The sequence below is a fragment of the Schistocerca piceifrons genome, chromosome 4 (assembly GCF_021461385.2).
Source record: "Schistocerca piceifrons isolate TAMUIC-IGC-003096 chromosome 4, iqSchPice1.1, whole genome shotgun sequence".
NCBI lineage: Eukaryota > Metazoa > Arthropoda > Insecta > Orthoptera > Acrididae > Schistocerca > Schistocerca piceifrons.
The window spans coordinates 39,134,966-39,161,330 of NC_060141.1; the positions used below are offsets into that span (position 1 = coordinate 39,134,966).

General features: G+C 36.8%; 1 protein-coding gene across 1 annotated transcript in view; it reads left to right on the forward strand.

The window, feature by feature from the left end:
* The window catches only part of LOC124795577 (titin), a 529,084-nt gene that overhangs the window by 277,610 nt on the left and 225,109 nt on the right, over window positions 1–26,365 (forward strand). Inside the window, exons 75-82 of the mRNA XM_047259648.1 lie at window positions 697–9,320; window positions 12,230–12,529; window positions 15,270–15,584; window positions 15,831–15,988; window positions 16,482–16,736; window positions 20,079–20,286; window positions 20,598–20,692; window positions 21,448–21,566. Of these exons, the coding sequence (XP_047115604.1) occupies window positions 697–9,320; window positions 12,230–12,529; window positions 15,270–15,584; window positions 15,831–15,988; window positions 16,482–16,736; window positions 20,079–20,286; window positions 20,598–20,692; window positions 21,448–21,566 (10,074 nt within the window). The remainder of the gene's footprint in view (window positions 1–696; window positions 9,321–12,229; window positions 12,530–15,269; window positions 15,585–15,830; window positions 15,989–16,481; window positions 16,737–20,078; window positions 20,287–20,597; window positions 20,693–21,447; window positions 21,567–26,365) is intronic.

The window sequence follows — 26,365 nt, forward strand, 5'->3', positions numbered from 1 at the left end:
AACAACTTGGGGTTCCAAATGAAATACAGTGAAAGATCCACCTGCAAAAAAACTGTCCCATTATGAGCACTACTGCAAAGCCTCCTGCTACAGTTTTAACTACAGTATTTTCAAAAATTGTCGGTGTTGATCTTTGTTTACATTTCCTGCCATGCCCTCTCCTGCTGTCTTTTCTTTGGCAAACAGTTTGGGTGGTGCTTCGATGATGGATGAAGGAATTTGTTGGCCCAAATGCTTATGACTCTTTTGCCTTTGTGTGTACATCTGTGAACAGATGTTATTTCAAAAGGAGATGCTGTTCATTTTTATTTCCTGAGAAGAGTTATGTGTCAGTGTGATGTGGAGTGGAGTCAGGCTGTTGAAAAATTTTAGACCAGACCAAATAAATAAAAAGGACTGTGGCAAACTGCTAAAGGGGGGGGGGGGGATAGTTTTTTTCAATATTTGTTTTTGTTGATTAGCTACTTTGTCTCTCATATCAGATGGTGATCATTGTATACTTTAAATCATTTATTACTGATTAGACACACAATTTCATTCATGGAATCTTTTGAGATTTCTCTTTAGTTGGAAAGCATTCCTTTGGAAAGTCATTCATCTTTTAAAAGAAACAAATATTCAGTGCTGTTTAACAAAAATAGAGATCACACCCTTAGAAACATATTTGAATAATATTTTTGTATAAAATGTGTATAGCAAAGATGCATATTTAATGAATACAATGTATGTACTCATATTACACCAAAAACAGACAACATGTGGCGTGTCGGTGCATTATGGCTTTGCAGGACGGAGAGATGTTTCAACAGTCCATCCAGGCTCAGGAGCACCAAAAATACCACATCCTGGATATTCTTCTAGTCATCATGGTTCAATCCCGAAAACTGGTGGGATGTCAGGAGATGGTCAAGAAGCAGATGCTGACGGTAGTGGTGCTGGACATGATTATATACAGGAGGATTCATACGATACAGTCCAGTTACCAGTTGGCGATGAGACGCTGCCGTGGAGGAAACCCAGGCGTAAGCAGCTTTTTCCCGTGCACCCATCACAAACCACAGTTCCCTGGACACAGGAGAAAATACAGCTAAAAAGAACTGCTCAGCACCGGAGGAGTATTGATAAAGAGCATCTTGAGGAAGTACAGTTGAAAACTGTCAGTGGGGGGGTACAGCTTAAAAAGAAAGTTCGGCAGGATATAGATATTAGAAGTGAAAGACCTGAAGAACAATATAGCAGGACTGACACTGATGATTCGCTGTACAGTGTTATGGACAAGACAACGGGAATAGAGCAGATAGCCACAGAAGAAGATTCAACAATTTTACATTTGGACCAAAGGAAAGAAACACTTGAAGAAAGACAAAAGACACCACATTTGCCAAAGAAAGAGGATCAAAGAAGGAAGCACATAAAAAAAGATAGCAGAATAACAGTGACAGAAGAAGATGATGTGACACTATTAGGAGTGCAACAAGAGAGAGAAAGGACAGAAAGATTCTTTCGAAAAGGAAAACCTTCAGACAAGACATTGCCAGCAGACATGTTGGATAATAATGTTACAAAAAGGAGTCCACTAGTGACAGACTTGACAAAAGATGATAAAAATGCAGAAAAATCAACAGTACCATGGAGAACCAAGAAACCAGAAAGCTTGAAAGGATATACACATGATGTGCACCAGAAAGTTGACATTGTTCCTGAAGAGGCATCACTTGAACCAAAGCCCGAGGCACCAGTACAAGAGCAGGTATCACATTTACCATGGGTACGAGGTAAGAAACCTAAGCAACCCGTCCAGGAGAAAGAGGAAATTACTTTGAAACCAGTGAAGAAGGATATTCCAGAAAAGGCAATAGAAAGAGAAATAGTACAGTTGAAGCCTATAGAGAAACAGAAACCAACAGTGGAAGAAAAAGAGAAAATAGTGCTGAAACCAGTGAAGAAAGACACAAAGGAAGTAACCAAAGAACAGGAATCACTATCAAAGGAAATACATAAAGAAGATATAAGTGCAGAAAAAACAAGAGAGATCAAGAGTATAAAGAAACCAGAGACTTTGAAAGAGACTGCACATGATTTAGAAGAGAAAGCAAACATTGCTCCAGAAGGAGTATCTCTTGAGGAAAAGCCTGAGGCACCAGAGCAGGACCATGTATCACATTTACCATGGGTACGAGGAAAGAAACCTAAACAACCTGATCAGGAGAAAGAGAAGATAATGTTGAAACCAGTGAAAAAGGATATTCCAGAGAAGAGAGACGAAAAGGAAGTAGTACAGTTGAAGCCTGTACAGAGACATAAACCAACAGCAGAAGTAGAAGACAAAATAATGTTGAAACCTGTGAAGAGGGACACAAAGGAAGTATTCAAAGAAGAGGAATCTCTTCCAAGCACAGTGCCTAAAGGAGACACAACTGTAGAAAAACCAAAAGAGGTCAAAAGTATAAAGAAACCAGAAAGTCTGAAAGAGGCTCCATGTGACGTGGAAGAGAAAGCAGACATAGTTCCAGAAGGAGTGTCTGTTGAGGAAAAGCCTGAGGTACCAGAGGAAGATCAGGTATCGCGCTTACCGTGGGTACGAGGAAAGAAGCCTAAACAACCTGTTCAGGAGAAAGAGGAAATTACTTTGAAACCAGTGAAGAAGGGTATTCCAGAGAAGATAGAAGAAAAGGAGACAGTACAGTTGAAGCCTGTACAGAGACATAAACCAACAGCAGCAGAAGAGGATGAAATAATGCTGAAACCTGTGAAGAAGGACACAAAGGAAATAAGCAAAGAAGAGGAATCTCTTCCAAGGGAAGTGCCTAAGGGAGAGACAACTGAAGAAAAACCAAAAGAGATCAAAAGCATAAAGAAACCAGAGAGTCTGAAAGTGGTCCCACGTTATGTGGAAGAGAAAGCAGACATAGTTCCAGAAGGAGTCTCTGTTGAGGAAAAGCCTGAGGTACCAGAGGAAGATCAGGTATCGCGCTTACCGTGGGCACGAGGAAAGAAGCCTAAACAACCTGTTCAGGAGAAAGAGGAAATTACTTTGAAACCAGTGAAGAAAGGTATTCCAGAGCAGAAAGAAGAAAGAGAAATTGTACAGTTGAAGCCTGTAGAGAAACAGAAACCAATGGCAGAAGAAAAAGACAAAATAATGCTGAAACCTGTGAAGAAGGATGAAAAAGAAATAACAAAAGGAGAGGAAACTCTCCCAAGGGAAGTGCCTAAAGAAGACATAATTCCGAAAAAACCAAAAGAGATCGAAATTGTAAAGAAGCCAAAGAGTATGACAGAGGTACCACGTGATATGGAAGAGGAAGCAGACATTGCTCCAGAAGGAGTGTCAATTCCAGAAAAGCCTGAAGCACCAGAGCAAGAGGAGGTATCGCGTGTACCATGGGTACGAGGAAAGAAACCTAAACAACCTGTTCAGGAGAAAGAAGAGATCACTTTGAAACCAGTGAAGAAGGATATTCCAGAGAAGATAGAAGAAAAGGAAATAGTACAGTTGAAGCCTGTACAGAGACATAAACCAACAGCAGAAGAAGAAGATAAAATAGTGCTGAAACCTGTGAAGAAGGAGACACAGGAAGTAATTAGAAAAGAGGAGTCTACCGCAATGGAGGTGACTGAAGAAGATACAACTGTAGAAAAATCAAAAGAGATAAAGAGAGTCAAAAAACCAAAGAGCTTGAAAGAGGCACCACAGGATGCAGAAGAGAAACCAGAGATGGTTCCAGAAAGACTACCTGCTAAGGAAAAGCCTGAGGCACCAGAACAAGATCAGGTATCGCATTTACCATGGGTACGAGGAAAGAAACCTAAACAACCTGAACAGGAGAAAGAAGAGATTACTTTGAAGCCAGTGAAGAAGGATATTCCAGAGAAGATAGAAGAAAAGGAAATAGTACAGTTGAAGCCTGTACAGAGACATAAACCAACAGCAGAAGAAGAGGATAAAATAGTGCTGAAACATGTGAAGAAGGAGACACAGGAAGTAATTAGAAAAGAGGAGTCTCTTGCAATGGAGGTGACTGAAGAAGATACAATTGTAGAAAAATCAAAAGAGATAAAGAGAGTCAAGAAACCCGAGAGCTTGAAAGAGATGCCACATGATGTGGAAGAGAAACCAGAGATGGTTCCAGAAAGATTATCTGTTGCGGAAAAACCTGAGGCACCAGAGCAAGATGAGGTATCACATTTACCATGGGTGCGAGGAAAGAAACCTAGACAACCTGTTCAGAAGAAAGAGGAAATTACTTTGAAGCCAGTGAAGAAGGATATTCCAGAGAAGATAGAAGAAAAGGAGACAGTACAGTTGAAGCCTGTACAGAGATATAAACCAACAGCAACAGAAGAGGATGAGATAATGCTGAAACCTGTGAAGAAGGACACAAAGGTAATAAGCAAAGAAGAGGAATCTCTTCCAAGGGAAGTGCCTAAAGAAGACACAACTGAAGAAAAACCAAAACAGGTCAAAAGTATAAAGAAACCAGAGAGTCAGAAAGAGGTTTCACGTGGTGTGGAAGAGAAAGTAGACATGGTTCCAGAAGGAGTGTCTGTTGAGGAAAAGCCTGAGGTACCAGTGGAAGATCAGGTATCGCGCTTACCGTGGGCACGAGGAAAGAAACCTAAACAACCTGTTCAGGAGAAAGAGAAAATTACTTTGAAACCAGTCAAGAAAGATATTCCAGAGAAGATAGAAGAAAGAGAAATTGTACAATTGAAGCCTGTAGAGAAACAGAAACCAATGTCAGAAGAAAAAGACAAAATAGGGCTAAAACCTGTGAAGAAGGATGAAAAGGAAATAACAAAAGAAGAGGAATCTCTTCCAAGGGAAGTGCCTAAAGAAGACATAATTCCAGAAAAACCAAAAGAGATTGAAATTGTAAAGAAGCCAAAGAGTATGACAGAGGTACCACGTGATGTGGAAGAGGAAGCAGACATTGCCCCAGAAGGAGTGTCAGTTCCGGAAAAGCCTGAAGCACCAGAACAAGTAGAGGTATCGCGTGTACCATGGGTACGAGGAAAGAAACCTAAACAACCTGTTCAGGAGAAAGAAGAGATTACTTTGAAGCCAGTGAAGAAGGATATTCCACAGAAGACAGAAGAAACAGAAACTGTACAGTTGAAACCTGTACAGAGACATAAACCAAAAGCAGAAGAACAAGACAAGTTAGTGCTGAAACCTGTGAAGAAAGACACAAAAGAAGTATTCAAAGAAGAGGAATCTCTACCAAGGGAGTTGGCTAAAGAAGACACAACTGCAGAAAAACCAAAAGAGACCAAGAAAGTAAAGAAACCAGAGAGCTTAAAAGAGACTCCACATGATATGGAAGAAAAAGCTGACATTGTTCCAGAGAAAGTATCTGATGAGGAAAAGCCTGAGGCACCAGATGAAGATCAGGTATCTCATGTACCATGGGTACGAGGAAAGAAACCTAAACAACCTGTTCAGCAGAAAGAAGAGATCACTTTGAAACCAGTGAAAAAGGATATCCCAGAGAAGGCAGAAGAAAAGGAAATAGTACAGTTGAAACCTGTACAGAGACATAAACCAACAGCAGAAGAAGAGGATAAAATAGTTCTAAAACCTGTGAAGAAGGAGACACAGGAAGTAATTAGAAAAGAGGAGTCTCTTGCAATGGAGGTGACTGAAGAAGATACAATTGTAGAAAAATCAAAAGAGATAAAGAAAGTCAAGAAACCCAAGAGCTTGAAAGAGACGCCACAAGATGTGGAAGAGAAACCAGAGACGGTTCCAGAAAGACTATCTGTTGAGGAAAAGCCTGAGGCACCAGAGAAAGATCAGGTATCGCATTTACCATGGATACGAGGAAAGAAACCTAAACAACCTCTTCAGGAGAAAGAAGAGATTACTTTGAAGCCAGTGAAGAAGGATATTCCACAGAAGACAGAAGAAACAGAAACTGTACAGTTGAAACCTGTACAGAGACATAAACCAAAAGCAGAAGAACAAGACAAGTTAGTGCTGAAACCTGTGAAGAAGGACACAAAGGAAGTAATCAAAGAAGAGGAATCTCAACCAAGGGAGTTGGCTAAAGAAGACACAACTGCAGAAAAACCAAAAGAGACCAAGAAAGTAAAGAAACCAGAGAGCTTAAAAGAGACTCCACATGATATGGAAGAAAAAGCTGACATTGTTCCAGAGAAAGTATCTGATGAGGAAAAGCCTGAGGCACCAGATGAAGATCAGGTATCTCATGTACCATGGGTACGAGGAAAGAAACCTAAACAACCTGTTCAGCAGAAAGAAGAGATCACTTTGAAACCAGTGAAAAAGGATATCCCAGAGAAGGCAGAAGAAAAGGAAATAGTACAGTTGAAACCTGTACAGAGACATAAACCAACAGCAGAAGAAGAGGATAAAATAGTGCTGGAACTTGTGAAGAAGGAGACACAGGAAGTAATTAGAAAAGAGGAGTCTCTTGCAATGGAAGTGACTGAAGAAGATAAAATTGTTGAAAAATCCAAAGAGATCAAGAAAGTTAAGAAACCCAAGAGCTTGAAAGAGAGGCCACAAGATGTGGAAGAGAAACCAGAGATGGTTCCAGAAAGACTATCTGTTGAGGAAAAGCCTGAGGCACCAGAGCAAGATCAGGTATCGCATTTACCATGGGTACGAGGAAAGAAACCTAAACAACCTGTTCAGGAGAAAGAAGAGATCACTTTGAAACCAGTGAAGAAGGCTATTCCAGAGAAGATAGAAGAAAAGGAAATAGTACAGTTGAAGCCTGTACAGAGACATAAACCAACAGCAGAAGAAGAAGATAAAATAGTGCTGAAACCTGTGAAGAAGGAGACACAGGAAGTAATTAGAAAAGAGGAGTCTACCGCAATGGAGGTGACTGAAGAAGATACAACTGTAGAAAAATCAAAAGAGATAAAGAGAGTCAAAAAACCAAAGAGCTTGAAAGAGGCACCACAGGATGCGGAAGAGAAACCAGAGATGGTTCCAGAAAGACTACCTGCTAAGGAAAAGCCTGAGGCACCAGAACAAGATCAGGTATCGCATTTACCATGGGTACGAGGAAAGAAACCTAAACAACCTGAACAGGAGAAAGAAGAGATTACTTTGAAGCCAGTGAAGAAGGATATTCCAGAGAAGATAGAAGAAAAGGAAATAGTACAGTTGAAACCTGTACAGAGACATAAACCAACAGCAGAAGAAGAGGATAAAATAGTTCTAAAACCTGTGAAGAAGGAGACACAGGAAGTAATTAGAAAAGAAGAGTCTCTTGCAATGGAGGTGACTGAAGAAGATACAATTGTAGAAAAATCAAAAGAGATAAAGAGAGTCAAGAAACCAAAGAGCTTGAAAGAGGCACCACAGGATGTGGAAGAGAAACCAGAGATGGTTCCAGAAAGACTATCTGTTGAGGAAAAGCCTGAGGCACCAGAGAAAGATCAGGTATCGCATTTACCATGGGTTCGAGGAAAGAAACCTAAACAACCTGAACAGGAGAAAGAAGAGATTTCATTGAAGCCGGTGAAGAAGGATATTCCAGAGAAGACAGAAGAAAAGGAAATTGTACAGTTGAAACCTGTACAGAGACATAAACCAAAAGCAGTAGAAGAAGACAAGTTGGTGCTGAAACCTGTGAAGAAGGAGACAAAGGAAGTATTGAAAGAAGAGGAATCTCTTCCAAGGGAGTTGGCTGAAAAAGGCACAACTGCAGAAAAACCGAAAGAGACCAAGAAAGTAAAGAAACCAGAGAGCCTTAAGGACACTCCACATGATACGGAAGAGAAAGCCTACTCTGTTCCAGAAGGAGTATCTGTTGAGGAAAAGCCTGAGGCACCAGATCAAGATCAGGTATCGCATGTACCATGGGTACGAGGAAAGAAGCCTAAACAACCTGTTCAGGAGAAAGAGGAGATTACTTTGAAACCAGTGAAGAAGGATATTCCAGTGGAGACAGAAGAAAGAGAAATTGTACAGTTGAAGCCTGTTGAGAAACCGAAGCCAACAGCCGAAGACTTGGAAAGAATTACCCTTAAACTTGAACCAGCAGTGGAGAAACAAAAACCATTAGAGAAACTTGTATATGAAAGGGAAGTACCTTTAATTCCAAGTAATGAGGAATCTCCCTTACAAGATAGTAAGGAGATCACCAAAGTACCTTGGCAACGTGGAAAGAAACATGAGGCACCTGAACTGGAAAAGGAGGAAATTACTTTGAAACCTGTCAAAAAGAGTGTTCCTGAGAAAACCGATGATAGGAAAGAATTGCGATTGAAGCCTGTACCTAAAGAGAAACCATCAGTAGATGAGGTACAGGAAGTTATGCTAAAACCTGTGAAGAAGGACGAAAAGGAAGTAATTACAGAGAAACAAGGTGTAACTATAAAAGAAGTAGGAGAAAACCAAATAGGGGAAGAAAAAAATTTGCAGGAGCTGAAATCAGAAGAGTTGCCTAAGGATGACACTCCTACCAAAAAACCCAGTGTACCTTGGAGAAAAAAGAAACCAGTGCCTATGAAGGAGGCTCCACTTGATGTGGAGGAATTAACGGACACTGCTCCAGAAGTGTCTAAAGTTACCATGACTCCTGGTATGCCTAAACTTGCAGATGCTCCAGATATTTTAAAGGAAGTTCTAGATGAGAAACCAATGCTACTTCCTGTAAGACTGATTGATGAACAAGATGAGATGATGAAAGATTTAGTATCTGTAGGTGAAATTGCCTTGGCAAAACCCAAAGCTGTGCACCCTTCAGATAAAGAGAAATTACTGTCTGAGAGCGTGCAGGTGGAAGCTACTACAGAAACTCTTGATTGGCACAAAGACATTAAGGTGGATACTTTTTCCAAAAAGAAAGTTCCTGAAGAATCCCGACCCACAATTCTTTCTGATAGTACACCATTAAGTGAATTGGAAATTGTGTCTCAGAAGCGGGTGACTGATAGCGTGTTGAAGATTCCAGAGGAACCCATTCAAGACGTGGAAAATCTTGATGTTCATCACACAGTCAGTCAGACAGTGGTACAAAAGACAGTCACAGAAGCCACTAAAAGTATTTCAAAAGCTGTACCCCCAAGATTTGTTAGAAAATTGACACCTGCCATGGTGGAACCAAACAAGAAAGCAACATTTATTTGTGAAGTTGAAGGAAAGCCTTTCCCTGAATTGACTTGGTTTGTTAATGAAAAACCGTTGCCTTTGTCAAATCGCATACAGACGTCAGTTCGTGAAAAAGTTGTGACACTTGAAATAAGGGATGTATTTAAAGAAGATGTTGGTATTTATTCCTGCCGTGCTTCAAATCCTGCTGGTGTGGCTACATCTGCAGCAAATTTGATCATTTTGGGTATGTGCACACATGTAAATTAGCATGCTCTGTCCCCTAACTACTGCATATGTTTTGTGGAGGCAAAATTTGGAAAGGAGTTGTGGATTTTTTTTTCTTAGTTTTTGATCTTATTGCTGCTTCTTCCTCCAGGTGGCATGCTGTTTGAACTTTTTTGACCATTAGATCTCATATTGTAGGAAAAAATTATTGTTATTGTGAATTGCATGTGACTTTGGAAAGTGTTGAATAATGTAAGGTGCATATCATGTATTATCAGTGCCAGATGATACAGATATGGATATACATTCATATTTTAGAGTTTGAAACATTTTAATTTGCATGTTATTTACGTTTGTTGGCTGTAAAGATTGTTTTTTATTTTTTTTTTTATTTTCGACTTTGTGTTTATTGTCGGCTTCATTTATATAAATAGCATGAAATTTCTGTGAAATCTTGGCACACTCAGATGCTTTAGGAACTTGTGTGAGACTCTTGGCTACTCTTTGGTGAACCCTCAGGCATAATGCCAGAATATTTATTCAGTAGCCCCTTAGCTTTGCTTTGCACAGGGAGCTAGCAGTTGAAGTCCTAATTTTTACTATTATCAATTAGAAATGTATCCTAGCTCAACTGTATGCAATGGCCAACAGTAAGTTTGCTTTTTTTTTACTTAGCTCTTTTAAGTTGTGTGTGAAAGGGCAAAAATTAGTTACTGTAATTGCATGAATTTCATTATTGAGTAACATTCAACACTGCTTTGTAACTCATCAGTGTACAAATTGTGTACACTTATAATGGACTTTTGTGGGAAAAATTTGAAGATTTGTTCAGAATTTACTCCGAACTCCTTTATTATGGCAAGACTCTGTTGGGAAAATGTTTGTATTAGATGTTGGTACATAACACCATTTACACATTCATGTATATCTGCAGTTTTTGTTTTGCATGGTCGTGTGGAGCATATTTATCAACTTCACGTGTTTACCTTGAATTGACAAAAAGTTGAAATACTTATTGGTTCAAATTATCTGTTTCAAGCAGATTCTGATATATTAGTTTCTGCATATTTTATGACTTGCGATGACTATAACCTCTGTTCATGGATTTCTTGCTGCATCAAATTTATATATAAACTCAAGCTTTTGTCTCCTGTCACTCACAACAGAGGAAGTCACTGAACCTTGAATTTACATACAGATCTGACACAGCAAAATAATCTGTGAAACATTAATCCAAGATTTTGTGAGCTTTATTTATTATGTTTTCATTTAAACTGTTATGATATTTTTTATTTACTCTCAAGAAATTTTGAAATTTGTACAAGTATCAGTAGAAGTCACAGAACTTTATTTATGTATCATTAATAGACTGAGTATCACACATTCTAATGCTTACATGGTTCTCCACTCATAATTTATTAACACCCTACTGCATGAGTAAGTGTAATCTTTGCCCAGAAGAACTATAAAAGTTGAAGTTTGAAATGAGTAGAAGGTGCATCTGAGGAAGTCTTTTAATATATAACAGTGTGTCCTGCAATAATGATCGTTATATCACTCATCTGGATGATAATACAGATGCAGTATCTCAAATGTACATCGCAACTACCTGATGAAGAAAGTTAATATCGATGATTTTCCTTGATCCTGGATCCACACTAGCTTTGAGTTTCTTTTAATGTCACCGTGATGCCAGCAATTGTTAATTTTTATTTTTCATGCAATTGCACAATTTCGGGTTTAGGCCTTTTTCAGTTACTTGGATGCATTTTTTTAGCTGTCTGATCATAAAATATTTCTCATTATACATATTTTATAGTGAAAGAAGTATCAAATGTATTCAGCTGGACACAATAATTAGCTGTTGTGGGCATCATGAAATTATTAAAAAAAATTAGATGCATAGTACAGCTTGTAAATCACAGTGACTGATTACTAATGTCAGTTAGTTTTTTGCATGCTAGTTTTACACAGTCAAGGTAGGTACAATTGAAAAGTATTTGCTATCAAATGATAAACATTTTAAAATAATTTAAAAGTGTTGGCTTTCAAATCATAAACATATATATAAAAAAAAGCTTAACCCGTAACAAGAAAATTTATGGACCCATATGACCAGCATGTGTGAGCATGACTGTGAAGGCACTGAAAGAGGATCAGTATATGTGGTTTTTGAATATAGTCATGCCAGAGAAGCAAAAAGTGAATTTCTGGTAACTGTCACGATTATATATAATTTTTTTAAATTTTTTTTTATTTTATTTATTTATTTATTTATTTATTTTTTTCAACGTAGTACGAGTGACACGCTTTATATCTTAGCTCTAAATTATCTTCTTACAACTTCAACAATATTAGGAAAAGGATAGATTTATTACTCACTACAAAGAAGCCACGTTGAGTTGCAGACAGTTACAATGAAGAGACTGTTACACATTTAGCTTTCATTCAAAGCCTTCTTCAGAAAAAAACCACGTACACATTCACATAAGCAAGCACACATCATGCACACATGACCACCTTGATACCAGTCGCAGCTGGTGGAGACAGTGGTCATATGTGTGTGTGTGTGTGTGTGTGTGTGTGTGTGTGTGTGTGTGTGTGTGAGGTGTGCTCGCTTGTGTGAATGTGTGTGTTTCCTTTCCTGAAAAAGACTTTAGCCAAAAGATGAATGAGTAACTGTCTCTTTCATTGTGCCAATCTGCAACTTGTCATCTTTACAGTGAGTAGCAATCTATCCTTTTCCTATTCCTAATATTGTTAACATTCCAGGCTGGAGTTTCCATTGTTTGCTTCTTACAGCTCCTAGATTTGAAATATGAATGAACTGCTGTATAACACATTTTTATATTACTTTAGTGTGGGCTGCTATAAGACTAAATAAATCTTTCATAAAACTGGGATTATAATATTATTTTACATCTGCAGAGAAACCAGAAATGGGCAGGGCTCCTCATTTTACTGAGCAACTGAAACCACTGTCAGCTGCTCCTGGACGTCCTGCTGAGCTGAAATGTGTTGTTGTTGGTGAGCCTACACCTGAAGTAGTTTGGTTACGTGATGGTCAGAAAGTGTTCTCTGGACCTGGCCAGGAAATGTACTACAATCCTGAATCTGGAACTGCGAGTTTGATTATCAGTGAACCAACGGAACATGATGAAGCAGTGTACAGTGTACAAGCCATTAACAAATTTGGCCGAGCAGAATGCCGAGCAAATCTTGTACTTGGTAAGAGAAAACAAAAATTGCTCTCCATTTTTGGTACCTAATAACTAATAATCATTTTTGTGCATATTAAAAACCAATTTTGATTCTACTGCTAATATATAATCCCATGTGTAGGTTGTGCTTGATCTCTCTGAAGTTGGTTACACTGGTCTTTTGTCTCAAAATATGTGATTATCTTATCAGTCCAAAGACTGGTTTGGTGCAGCTGTGGACATTAGTCTATATTGTGTAAGTCTTTTCATGTCTGTATAGTTATTGCAGTCTACCTCCATTTGAACCTGATTGTTGTTTTCAAGCCTTTGTCTCACTCTACGATATTTACTCCTACACCTCCCTCAGTTACCAAATCAACTATTTTGTAATGCCTCAGTTTGTTTCCTATCAACCTTTTCCTTCTTTTAGTAAGACTGAACCATAGAACTCTTTTCTTCCCAATTCAGTTCAGTTCCTCTACTGTAGTAAACCAGTTACTCAACCTAACAATCTAATCTTCAGCATTATTCTGTAGTACAACATTTCAAAAACTTCTGTTCTTGTCTGTGCTGCTTATCATACACATTTTACTTTGCCATGTTGCTATACTCTAAACAAGTACTTTGTGAAAATATTTCCTAACACTTAAATTTATGTTTCGTGTTAACATATTTTTCTTTTTCAGTAACACCTTTCAAGCCTTTTATATCCTCTTTAATTGTGTAGTTAGCAGTTATTTTGCTGCCCAAGCAGCAAAACTTGTCTACTGCTTTATTTGTCTCATTTCTTAATCCACATCAGGTGTACATCAGTTTAAATCCTATTCATCTACCCAAATTTAAGTTTTCTGTGGTTTCTCTTAATTCCTCAAGGTAAATGTCAGAATCGTTCCTTTGATATGAATACAGGTGATATCCTTCTTCGTCCTTACCCAGTATTACAATCTGTGACATTTCTAATTGTCTTGTTGTCAACAGAATGTTAAACCATAACCTTCCTTCTTTTTAATCTAATTCCCTTAGCATCATCTGACTCAATTAAGTTGCATTTCATTATCTTTGTTTCAGTTTTATTGACCCTCATCCTATAACTTATTTCCAAGATAATATTCATTGTGTTCAACGAATCTTCCAAGTCCCTTGCTATCTCTAACAGAATGATAATGTCTTGACATGTCTTAACTTTTTTATTTCCTCCATTTGATATTCAAATCCCTTGCCAAAATTTTCTTTAGTATCCTTTACTGCTTACTCATTGTGTGGATCTGAATAACATGGGGCTTAGGCTATAACTGTGTCCACTCCCTTTCCCTTCTCATTTAATGTCTCCCTTTCACATTGTTTCATTCTTAGAAATGAAGTATGGGCAATACTAAGAATGTTTCTGTGTTATCATTATTGTTAATTCTCAAGATGGTGTTCAACATTAATTGATTCCTGCATCAATAGTAACATAGTAAAACAAGATAATTTCACTATTTAATGTTACATTCTGCAGTTTCGTCATCAAGGGGAGAGCTTGCTTGTTCATTAATAGAGTATGCTGACGTGGCTATCACAGCTCTTTGGCAACAATGGATTGATTTAGGTGGAGTCGACAATATGTGTTATACAGTTGGACAATATGTCATACGATGTGAGAATTCTCCTCTATGAGTTGCTGAATGAGTTTGTGGTTTCTCCCATATTAATGTGAGACTATTTCAGTTTGTGTCTTTGGTAAGATGTTTTTGGTGCACTCTTTGTATTATAATTTGACTGAACTTCATCTTTTCTAACTTTCCCTGTATTTTTCATTTTCCATCTATCAACTTTTCTTTCAAGTCCCACAAACACTCGTGTTTACCTACACCTTGTATGCAGTGTTTATTACTCATTACACTTTCACCATCTACATCCATACCCTTTAATTCCTCTGGGGTAATGTCTATTTACATCCCTTTGTTTATCTTATTTTGTATCTCTATTTTTATTTTGCCATAGCTTCCTTATGTCTTATATCTTAATTCTTTACAACTGTGTTGCACTTTTGCTAGTAACTGGTATTTTATTTTACTTTATTGCTGTAGTTTTCACCTTCCTTCACTTTCAAGGCAAAGTTTCACAAGCACAATTATTGAACATTTTTCATTGATAGTGATAAAATAACATTCTATACTGGTAAAAATTGAATTTTGAGTCAAATGTTTGAATACAGTAAGCAGGTTCAAACAGATGTAAGTTGCAGTGGTTATGCAGAGAGAAAAGGCTTGCACAGGATATATTAGTATGGAGAACTGAAGCTAAGCGGTATTTGAACTGAAAACCACATGAGCAACAACTGAAACAAAAGATTTCAGTTTTTCACATTGCTGGAAACCTACTGGTTTGGTACCTTTATGATGCCTAGGACACCAATGTTAGCACACTACATCTAAGAATATATTTGAAAATGCAGGATGAATTGAAACATTAATGCCACTTGTGGCAATACTTAAGAAAATTATTTGTTTAACAGATGCAATAAAAAACAACACAAGCCATCATGTATTACACAACTGTTGCCTAACAATTAATTGCTTGCCTCACTCTTTTATTTATAATATTCAGACTTTTTTGCATAACTATTTTTTCAGTTTACAAAAAAGATTATTCCTTATATTTATTATAGAAATATGAATAAATTTTGGTTAGTTGGTTGGTTTATGACATAGCCTAAAATTAGTTGTCAAATTTGTTGGCTACCTTCTTACAGACATAGTTCCTAAAATAAATTGTCTTTTTGGCAGGTAAACCAATAGAAGCAAGACAGCCACAGTTTATGAGGGCACCATATATAACACGTCCCTTACAAGCCATTGCTGCAGTAAAAGATGAGCCTGTGGAGCTGATGGCAGCATTTGAAGGAGAACCTGTACCAGAAGCAAAGTGGTTTCGCAATGGAAAGGAGGTGGTGGCTTCAGAGGGAATTGATATTGTGAAAGAGACAAAACATACTGTTTTACGTATAGAAAAGATAAACAAAACCAGTACTGGAATGTATGAAGTTCGTGCTATAAATCCAGTTGGAGAGGCCAAAACATCTTGTTCTGTCACTATCAGAGGTAAATATTAGCCTTGTGCTTAGAATTATGATATATCACTACATACTTTGGGCATGGAAGCAGTCATAGTCAAATGGGTAATTGTTGAATTATTGATTATAAAGCCCTGTGTACTCAAATACTTTGGTATCTTATGATAGTCACGCTGGGAAAAACTGTAAAAGATTGATACTTTGCTTTTGTTTTTTGAAACAAAAAGCAACTGCTAGACTGTTTCAATATCTGTTGTTATTATTGTAATTTTAGAAGAACAGCCTGAAATGACTGAAGCAAGGCCACCATCTTTCATTAAGCCTCTACAGCCAAAGATTGTAACTGTTGGAGAAGTTGTTATTTTGGAGACTATTGTAAAGTCATACCCTACATGTTCATTCCAATGGTTCCATCTGTCTACTCCAGTGAAGGTAAAACTAATTTATTTTTGTTTAAAGACAAGTGACTGACTTTGTTCATTGTTGGTGTCTAACAGTAATAGATGAAATACAAACTGCCAAATTTGTGTTGCTGCCATTTTATTTTTGTTTAAAAGTTTATGTGATATGCTTTATCGTTAGCATTTATTATTTTACCTCAGAACACTAAATGTAAACTTAAAATAAAATTTTAAATGGAATTAATCATTTGCTGTATAACTATATGGGCAATTTTTTACCTTGTTATGTTATTACTAAATCAATTCACTAAAGTAAGAATTTCAAAAATGCTGTAATGAAAGCCTTGCAGAATGTACAAAGTTAAAGCATTTTGTTTTGTACCCACTGAAATCCTGGCAGAGATGGAATAGAAATCTTTTTGGTCACTAATTCAGTGCTATGGTTTTCCAGATTATGATTATTCTAATCATGCCCATATAATTGTAAACTTTCTGATCATTGTAAATATCTTATTTTTTCATAGTCAACAACAGAAACACGGATTGTGACAGAAGCAAATAAGTCATTACTAGTTTTGCAAGATGTTAATGAACAACAGACAGGTAGTTATACATGTCGTGCAGAGAATGTTGTTGGATCAGTGACTTGCACAGCAACACTATCTGTCATACCTGATGAGAAATGGGAAGATACTATAGAGTTAGAGGCTCCACATTTTGAACAGAAGTTAGTGCCATTACGAGTCATGGATGGAGAACCAGTGCAACTCACTTGCAAGGTATGTTATACCATAGCTTGGACAATATTTACTGTAATCTTTCTTTCTCTTCCAGTGTGTACTGATATCTTAAAACATAATTAATGTTCACTTTTCTTATTTAAAGTTTTAAAAGAACAGCTGGCACTCTCTTATGTGTTTGAGCGATTACATTCATAAAATATAATAGGATGTGATGCAGTTCTGCCATTTCTGCTTTGTCAAATTAAACAAATGTAATTAAAAAGAAAAAAAATGTGATCCTGTGTTGAACATTCACATTTGAGCTTAGGGAAGAGACTGACTATTAATATTAGATGTTACTGTGGAGTAAGCAATTTGTATGGCTCACTGTTATTTTGCATTTTCGTATAGTTTAATTGGTTTGTAACAATTGTGATATTACAGTGGAGTTAATTTCATTTTATATGTTTCATAAGAAAACCATATAAGTAAATCACATAATGTATCATGGCTTTTACTACCTTTCACCATCCTCTGAAATGGGTAATATCCTTCCCAAAATCCTTCCTACTTCCCACAAAGTAGTAATCACCTACCCACCCAACTTATGAAATATCCTCTTCCATAGTTAAGTCACTCCTTCATCAACATAGATCATATTGGCATGAAGGAAATTTTCAAGGGTTTGTGTAGTGATATGAGCAGTTTGTTTCAGTGTATATTCTACAACATAACACTATTGCTGGCACATTAAATTATCTTTCTTTCTTACTTGTGAATTTATGACTATTAGTTTCATTTCATTGTCCAATTTTGATTTCAGTACCCAACTTATGAGTCCATCTTAACTCACCATTCTGTGCAGTTTAAAAGTGTTTTCCTATTATAGAACTTGTGAGGCATTTATTGTTTCCTTGATGTGTTATGGTAGAACACAACAATGTGCAACTCCATGATTTTAAGATATTGACCACAACAAATGTGTTTTTAGTTGAAAGGATTTGCTGACCTGTTTTAATACATTGTATATGCTGCTACCATGACAAACTTTTCTTATGGATTGCACTTTTCTTGTTCTAATTTAACTTTACAAAGAAAGTAAAGCAGACATATACACATATATATGCACACACACAAACGCGTGCACACGCGCGCGCGCGCGCGCACACACACACACACACACACACACACACACACACACACACACACACACATTTTGACAACTGGTTAATGTTCTCAGTGTGGGGTGTGACAACCTCTGGCAGCAATATAGGCCTGACAATGACAGGGCATGCTGTGAATGATGTCATCAATCTCATTTTCAGGCAATAACACTCATTCTCCCTGCAGAGCCACTTGTAAATCTTGGAGAGTGGTTGGTTGATGCTTACATGATCCAATCCATCTCTGTAGTGCATCCCGACATGCTCTATGGGATCAAATTGGGAACGGAGCAGGCTACCCCATGTGTGCAGTATCTTCTTTTTCCAAGAAAACATCAATCACCGTGCTCTGTGAGGTCGAGCATTATTGCCCATCAGTACTATGTCTGGGCCCCACAGGACACCACAACAACAGCGCTAGGGGTCCCAAGATCTCATAACAATACCTGACGGCAGTTAAACCTTGCCGATTCACCTGTACAATTTCATGAAGATGTTGTTGAGTGGTCAACATAATCCCTACCCACACCATTAGGGATGCTCTTTGATATCAGTCTCTTTCCACAGTGTTGGGCTTCTGACATCGTGTTCCATGTTCCTTCCAGATGTGAATCCATCAATAATCACTGTACAGACTAAATTGGGACTCATCCGTGAAAAAACATTGCCCACTGCTTGACCATCCAGGTGGCATGTTGACAAGTCCACTCTACACGTTCTCTACAGTGAAGACATGTCAGAGATACACCTGCAGCAGGTTTCTGACAATAAAGGCCACTGTGCCAAAGCCTTCTGTATTCCATTTGCCTCGGTACAGAATGTCCAGTGGATGCTGCGAGTTCAGATCCCAGTTGCCGTGCAGTACTAAGGCAGTACCGTTGTGCCCTTACAGCCAAATAACGTTCCTCCCTTTCTGATGTCACACGTGGGCAGTCCTGCCCTGGTCTTTGGGATACAGTTTTAGCCTCTATAAACTGTCACCAAATCTGAGAAACAACAGAACAATTCACATTGAGCCATCAGGTCACATCCATTTGCGATTGTCCTTCCTCCATTCTTCCTATGGCCCTCCACTGCAGAGAGTCTGTTAGGTGTCTTCTCTGTACCACACTGCACCATCTGTATCTGTGTCTTTAGTGATTGTGGATGTGTGGCTACCCGGCAAACACTACACTATATGATAGGTATCCCGTTGTCACCCTTGATGTGGTTGTCTGTTGACTGGAATGCGATATTTCGTACAGAACATGATTGTATGGAAATATCTGTTGACAGTTTTTCGGTTATATGGTGAATCAGACACAAGGCAGGGAAATCACGGTTTGTTGCTTTAATTTTGGACACCAGTGTATGAATATTGTGCCAATACCTATATACTTATTGTATATACCACTGTGTGCATCATGATATGATGTTTAATAATGGCTGAAAGAATGAAATTAGCTAACTGTAAATGAAATTAAATTAAATATTTATTTGAACTAAAAACCTAAATCACATAGATAAATAACTTCTTGCACACATGAGAGGTTCTTTTCCAAGCCAAACTGGATTTTTACATTCTCTAATCTAGCTTGTACAGATCCATTTTACTTCTTGTGATCTGTCGTTTCCTCTCATTTTGACATACAAATAGAGCACATTGAAAAATTTGCACTGTCCTTTGTTTTGCTGGTTTTACTCCATATCATTTCTTTCAATCTTCATTTTCATCGTACCACTTGACATGTATTTTTCTACTCATCTTCCTCTCTCCACTCTCCACAAAATATTGTTTCCTCATGCTGGTTTCATGTCCTCACTTACTGCTCTTCTTGTGAAAAGCTATCCATTAACTTGTCCAGAATTTTTGCCACAGATTTGTTTTATTTTCCAATTGTGACTCGTGACTTGCATATGTGCCTTTTGGGCTGCGTGTTGCAGTTCACACATATCTTGCTGCACCAATATTTAAAGCCTTATGTCTACATTCTTAAATTTTCAGTTGAATGAGAACTCCTGTAGTTGCTGAATCTCGGTATTTTTTAACTTTTTCATATTTCTGTATGTTACCATTTGTCCAGTTATAGGCATATGTACCGTTTTTTATTTGGCTTCCATTCTGTGAGTGAACTGAATAACTTAAAATAGAATGAGCATTAAATTCCTTAAAACATTACTGTAGTATAATGACAAGCTAACGCTATCTATTGTAATGTTGTTTTTCTAATAGAATCACTGTTCTATATTATTCCAGATTGTTGGAAAACCAATTCCAAAAGTTATTTGGTATCACAAAGGACTACCTTTGAAAGAATCTAAGGGTGTTACAATGTACCAAGACTCAGAAGGTGTATGTAAATTAGCAATTTCAGAGGTTTTTCCAGAGGATGCTGGACAGTACACTTGCCAGGCTATCAACAAAGCAGGAGAAGCTGTTTGTGCTGCATCACTTGTTGTTGAAGGTCAGGCACTTGTTAACACTTAACAATTATGTAATAATTCAGTTTCATTCTAAGTATGTCAGTTAGCAATAATTTGTAACGTTCACCTAAGGCTTTTAGAATTTAAGTTGTTGTTTGGAGGTTACCTTACTCAGCAATGATTGTGTGTCATGGTATAACTAATTGTAATAAGATGATGCAATGGAATTACAATATTTGAGAATGACGCACTTTTAATACACAATTAAACATTGATATAATGTATATCTAATGTAAACCACATTTGACTATGACATTGTACTTTTAAAATAACTGAATCTATGTTGTTACAGCTTATGAATACGTACCTGACTCTGAGATTGCAACAACTGGAGTATCTCTTGTTACAGGACAGAGTGGTTCAGAAGAAGATCTTTTAGTAGAAAAGGTAATATATTGGAGATCAATTTATGATCCAGATTACAAATAAATGCCAATGCTGATTAAATATGGTAATTTGTAGTGACAATTGTTTTATGTCATGTTGATAGAAGTCTTTTGTGATCAGGAAAATTCATAGTGTAACTCTTTAAATATGAACTGAAAGTCTTAACACCAAAATTTATGCCAGTATTGTGAGCTGAAATTTGTTTTCAAGGAAGCTGCAATACAGTGTCTCCTTAGCACAGCTTACTTAAATACACTTATGTAGCAGGATGGAATGTTCATAGAAGCTTTTTACATTTTTCCCATAGTACATGAACCATGCAAATGCAATGTTGTGAAATGAAATGTAAATTAAAAGGAAATAAAAATTTTGAAAAATTGTGCAGTAAAATTATTATTAAAATAGTTACAGAGAAATGCATTAATTTCATGGGCACATTTAAAGATATTTACAGGCAACATTCACCTATCTCAACACCCCAATTTTCATTCTCATGTATCATGCTGATTAACCTGAAAAAATTTTTGTTAAAAGAGAAGCTTATTAATTACTTGAAGTAATAACACAAGTGGTTGATGTTGCCATGTGGCATTTCACACAGCAAACAGTGATCATGTATTCTAAATTGAACACAGTGGGTCTAAAACATTCTGTTGTGGTTTTCAGTTCAAAGTAGTTGTTATTATGTTTTTGAGATTGAAGTATACTTTGTAACATTTTTAACATTTTGTTTCCTTTTTCTATTTTTTTTGTAGGAGACAATCTCTGAAGTTTCTGAAATGACAGAATTGCAACATGGGGAAGTGGGAAAAGCACCTCGGTTTGTTACTTACTTGCCAGAAACTGTGACCTCACGTGATGGTGAACTTATAAGGTTGGCTTTGTTCTACTGTCTTATACTTTCAGCATATCACTATACTCTGTTATTTTCCTTTCACCAAAGTAATCATATTCATCCTGCTGAGAAGAATGTTTAGAACAAATTTCTCTACACTGACTGTACCAATTTCTTGTCAACAATGTGTTAAATATATCCCCACAGCTTATGAAATTAACTATAAATCTCTATCTTAGAAAGACAAGGGGGAAATTTTCATTTTATGACTGGACAGAGGAAGTGGGAATGGGAAATAAAAAATGGAGACAAAATACAGCCATACACAGAAACGAGAAAGAATTCTCCCTGATAAATTGTTATTCATTTATTCATTTCCTGGTTGTTGCGTTTGAATCTCATTTGATATTTCTGACTCCTAGTTAGTTTGTGTTTTGTATGTGTTCCATAATGTCTCCATTTGTGACTGACATTCCTAACAGCCCATGTACCTATTAATTGCCTCCCACATCAAAGCTTCTATCTTTCATCATCACAATGCATGCTGACAAGTGCTGACTGAGTACCTACACATTCATGTACTACTGATAATTTTTTTTAAAGACACACAAAAGTGAGGGATTGGCACTAGTAGATACAAACAAATTCAGGGACTGCTGATAATTTTTTTTTAAAGAGACACGAAAGTGAGAGATTTTCACTTATAGATGCAAACAAGTAATACAACACAGCAAAAGTGTCTAAACTACTTTGAGGAACACCTATACAGAGTAAAAGAAATGTGCCAATAGAAAGTCTTTCAACATAGATTTTAAGATCTAGTTTTCAGATCAGTAGGAAATACATAAAAAGTGCTGAGTTATCCATATTTTTCTCTCTAAAAGCTAAGGAAATTTTATCCTAGTGGGAATCATTTTTCTGTATAGTGTTGACTCTGTGAATGTTGCAACTCCTTTTGAATGAGTTCATATTATTAATCATAACTCTCATGATTCGGTGTTGAGGCACCTGTACAGTGTTTTACTTGGTCTATTTGAACTGATACTATAGATATACTTTTTATGAATTCTTAGTGTTGCCATTAAAATATGATGCCTACAACATAATAGATTGGACACAAAGAAAACAAACAACCTTTCCACTTCTCCTCATTCCTGAAAATTTAAAATGGATAACTTCAGTAATTATTTGATTCCAGTGTGGTAATAAAATTTAACTTTTATGAGAGTTCTGTTATAGAAACTGTATGCATTGCAGTTCAGTAACTTCCTGTTATCTCTAATCTTTTCTTGCTATTGCAGTTCTTCATTTTATATCCTCTCTATTTTGCTATTGCCAGCTGTTTTGCTACCCAAATAGCAAAACATTTCTGTCACTTATAGTGCCTCGTTTCCTAATCTGATTCGCTTTTTGTGTAGTCTGATTAAATTCTACCCTTATTTTACTTTTGTCCATGTTCATATTTTTCCTAACACTAACTGTAATTCCTTTGCCATTGTTGACAGCATTATAGTGTCATTGTCAAACCTTAAAGCTTTTGTTACATGTGCCTGAGCTTTAGCCCTCTTTCTAAATTTCTCCTTGATTTTGTTTCATGCTTGTTCACTGTGCAGTGGGTAGGCTACAATGCTCTCCCACTCTCTTCTCATTCTGTGCCTACCTTTCATGTCCTTTGACTCTTCCCACAACTTGGTAACACCAGCCTTTCAGATTTTCTGTAAATACTGCATTCCATAATCAAGTGCCTTGATGCACCCTTTAGAAGCATTTTGTAACAGAGAAGTTGGTATACTTCTCAGTACAAACTAAACTAGTCTTTCTTGCATTCAAACTTTTTTTTTTTAAAGTCTACTAAACATTTGATGTTTAACGCCACTTAGAGCAGTCTTAGACTCAGCCATAGCTATAAATTCTCTGAAATATAATATGGTTTGTGAGTCTTCAATAAATTAGTCCTTCTTGTGGTGTGACACACACACACACACACACACACACAGCTACTGTTGGTCTCTTACCATGAACATCTGACCAACTGCAGTCTCAGCAGATAGTAGTAGCTGTGTGTGTGTGTGTTTGTGTTTGTGATGCCACTAGAAGAACTAAATTATATTGAAGATTCTGAAAACATATCATATTTCATAGAATTAATAGCTATGGTTGTGACTAACACTGCTCTAAGTGGCCCGACACCACATGCTTATTAGACTTTTTTCTTTTAAGTTTGAATGCAAGAAAGGTGGGTTTAGTTAACAGAGTTTCAGTTTGTGGTGAGAAGAATACCAGCTCCTCTGTTAAAAAAATGCTGAGAAAGGATGTAACATGGCACTTGATTATGGAGTGCACATTTTTTGTGAATCATGCTTCTTTCCTTGGTTTTGAGTGCATTACTGTACTGGGCAACAAAATAAGGCACTGGAAAATGCCACTCTTTTGTGCCATGGCAACTTGCACTATTGCTTTCTTTGCTATACCGTTGCCAAGTTGACTAGAAGGCTTTGGCCAAATTTTGGGGTAATCAAATTCCATGTAGCATAGTGTGCATCAGTAAATCACATTATGGACTGTAAGTTAGGCCCTACATTCTACATGCTTTTTAACATGTGGGATACTTGCTGTGCACATATTAATGTGCATGCTCTTAATAAGACTCTTGACATGTTAGCTGATTTGTCTACTGGAATAGATAGAAATCAAATGGTATGAACTATTTTAACTGATTTTTGAGTACTGCTAAAGTGAACTGTGAAAAAATTATTTTGTAATAGCAGAAATGATGTGCCAAATTAAAAGCTGCTAAATTGTTATGTGTAACTGATTTTGGAATCTTTTATTGACATGTCAGACCCTTTGAACAAGGTGGCGTCTGCTGTCTGAAGGTAGTAGTGACTGGAAAGAAGTCAGTATCAATTACCGACATTCAATTCCATTTGACACACCTACTTCTATCAGTACCATCACTAAGAGTCTTCTTATACTGTTATTCTACTCAGATGACATACTATGTAATAAAACAGATATTATTTGTTGAAATTATTATTTTAAACCCACTTACTGGCCTTACAAAAGAGTAACGAAGTAATAGAGCACTTTTTGTAATCATTTCAAAAGGCTATGAGAGATATCCCAGGACTCTTTGTAGTGCTCACTGACTTGTATGGATGGCTGCATAAAAGAAAAAAATAAATTATCCTTTTGAAAAAAGTGGGAAGCAATGAGAAAAATGTAATAAACAGTTCAAACAATAATTTTTTTCCAGAAACCTAGAAAAATTATAGATTTTGTACAATTTTGACAATGTCTGGCATTCTGTGGACTATGGGCTAAAAGTGTTTGTATTAATGTTTTATGATAATGTGTCTTACCTTTCAGATGTTAAAGAATTTGTGCAAAGGGTTTGGTGCTGCTGAAACAAACTCAGCTATGTATAACAAAACTAACTTCCTTAGAGGCCAGCCAGTGATCTGTTATGTAAAAGCAAATAGTCTACACATGTTGAGTCTGCAACCAACGGTAGTGAGCATGGCAAAACCAACAGAAAATGATTGAAGGCTCTGTTTCAGCATTGTTCAGAAAATATTTGGATCTCCTTTTTGTTCAGGAAGTGTTCTCGTCTTCTTAAGGGTTAGGTCAGGAGAAAAAGAAAGCTCTGTCAAAAGAAATGGGTCCATGATTGGTGTTACAATCAAATAAACATAAGTTATTCAGTGACTGCTCGGCCACGTTATCCTAGAACTGCCTAAACCTGTTAGCAGAATCGTAGATATTTATTTCTACATGTGTAAGAAGATTCTGTAATGAATAAACCCACTTCCCCCCCCTCCCACACACACACACACACACACACACACACACACACACACACACACACACACACACACACACACTCCTTTCCTCCCCTTGTGATAGCCTAGGCACTCCTTATTTAAAAAATTCTTGAATATAAATGCTGGGATCGAATATTTTTTAAAGTGGAAGAATTTTTTTTTGCAAAGTCTGATACATTGTTCTTACGGTCCTTCTCTGGGCAAGAAAATGACAGAGCTAAGTGTTGTGTTGGCCTAGAATATAATTCCAAAATGGAGAATGTTACAGAATTAGGGAAAATAAGCAATTCAAACAGAACAGTATCTTGTTTTATGTAGAAGTTATCATAAACTGTAACTTTTATTTTATGTTACACTGATTTTTATTGCTGGTACCATATGTGTGTCATTTGAAATCATTTTGAATCCAAGTGTCTAGAAATTATGTTTTCAGTAACATCATAATTCTGCTGATTGGTACCAGAATGCAATTACCACATAGATAAGACAGCCCTGGCACACCTATTTTTCAGGGTGGGAAAATGATGACATATAAGAATAATAATGAAACATATAGAACAGTTGAACCAACCATGGTACATTTGTACTTACTGTCTGTAAATATGTACTGTTGACTAACATTTAAAAATAACCATAAATGAACTCTGTTAGTGTCAAAGCAATAGGTTTTGGGACTCTAGGCAAATTCATGGCAGTCCTGATGCCATTAGCCCCCAAGGGGTGGTGATGGAATGAAGAATGGGTTACATTTTAAGCAAATATCTGAACCATTTGGAGCAAATTCAGTCAAATTGGCACACAACTGATTTACTTTGTGAAGGAGAGAAATACTGTAAGAATAGGACACCATTAGTACTTTTATTTATTTATATACTCAGCTTTTGATGTATTTCAATAGGTTACGTACTGTATCATTATATATAGATTGTGATATCTTGATTATGTAAAGAAATTTGCATAGTGTGTTCTACAATTTAGTGTATATGTAGAACAGATTACAGCACAATGAATAGA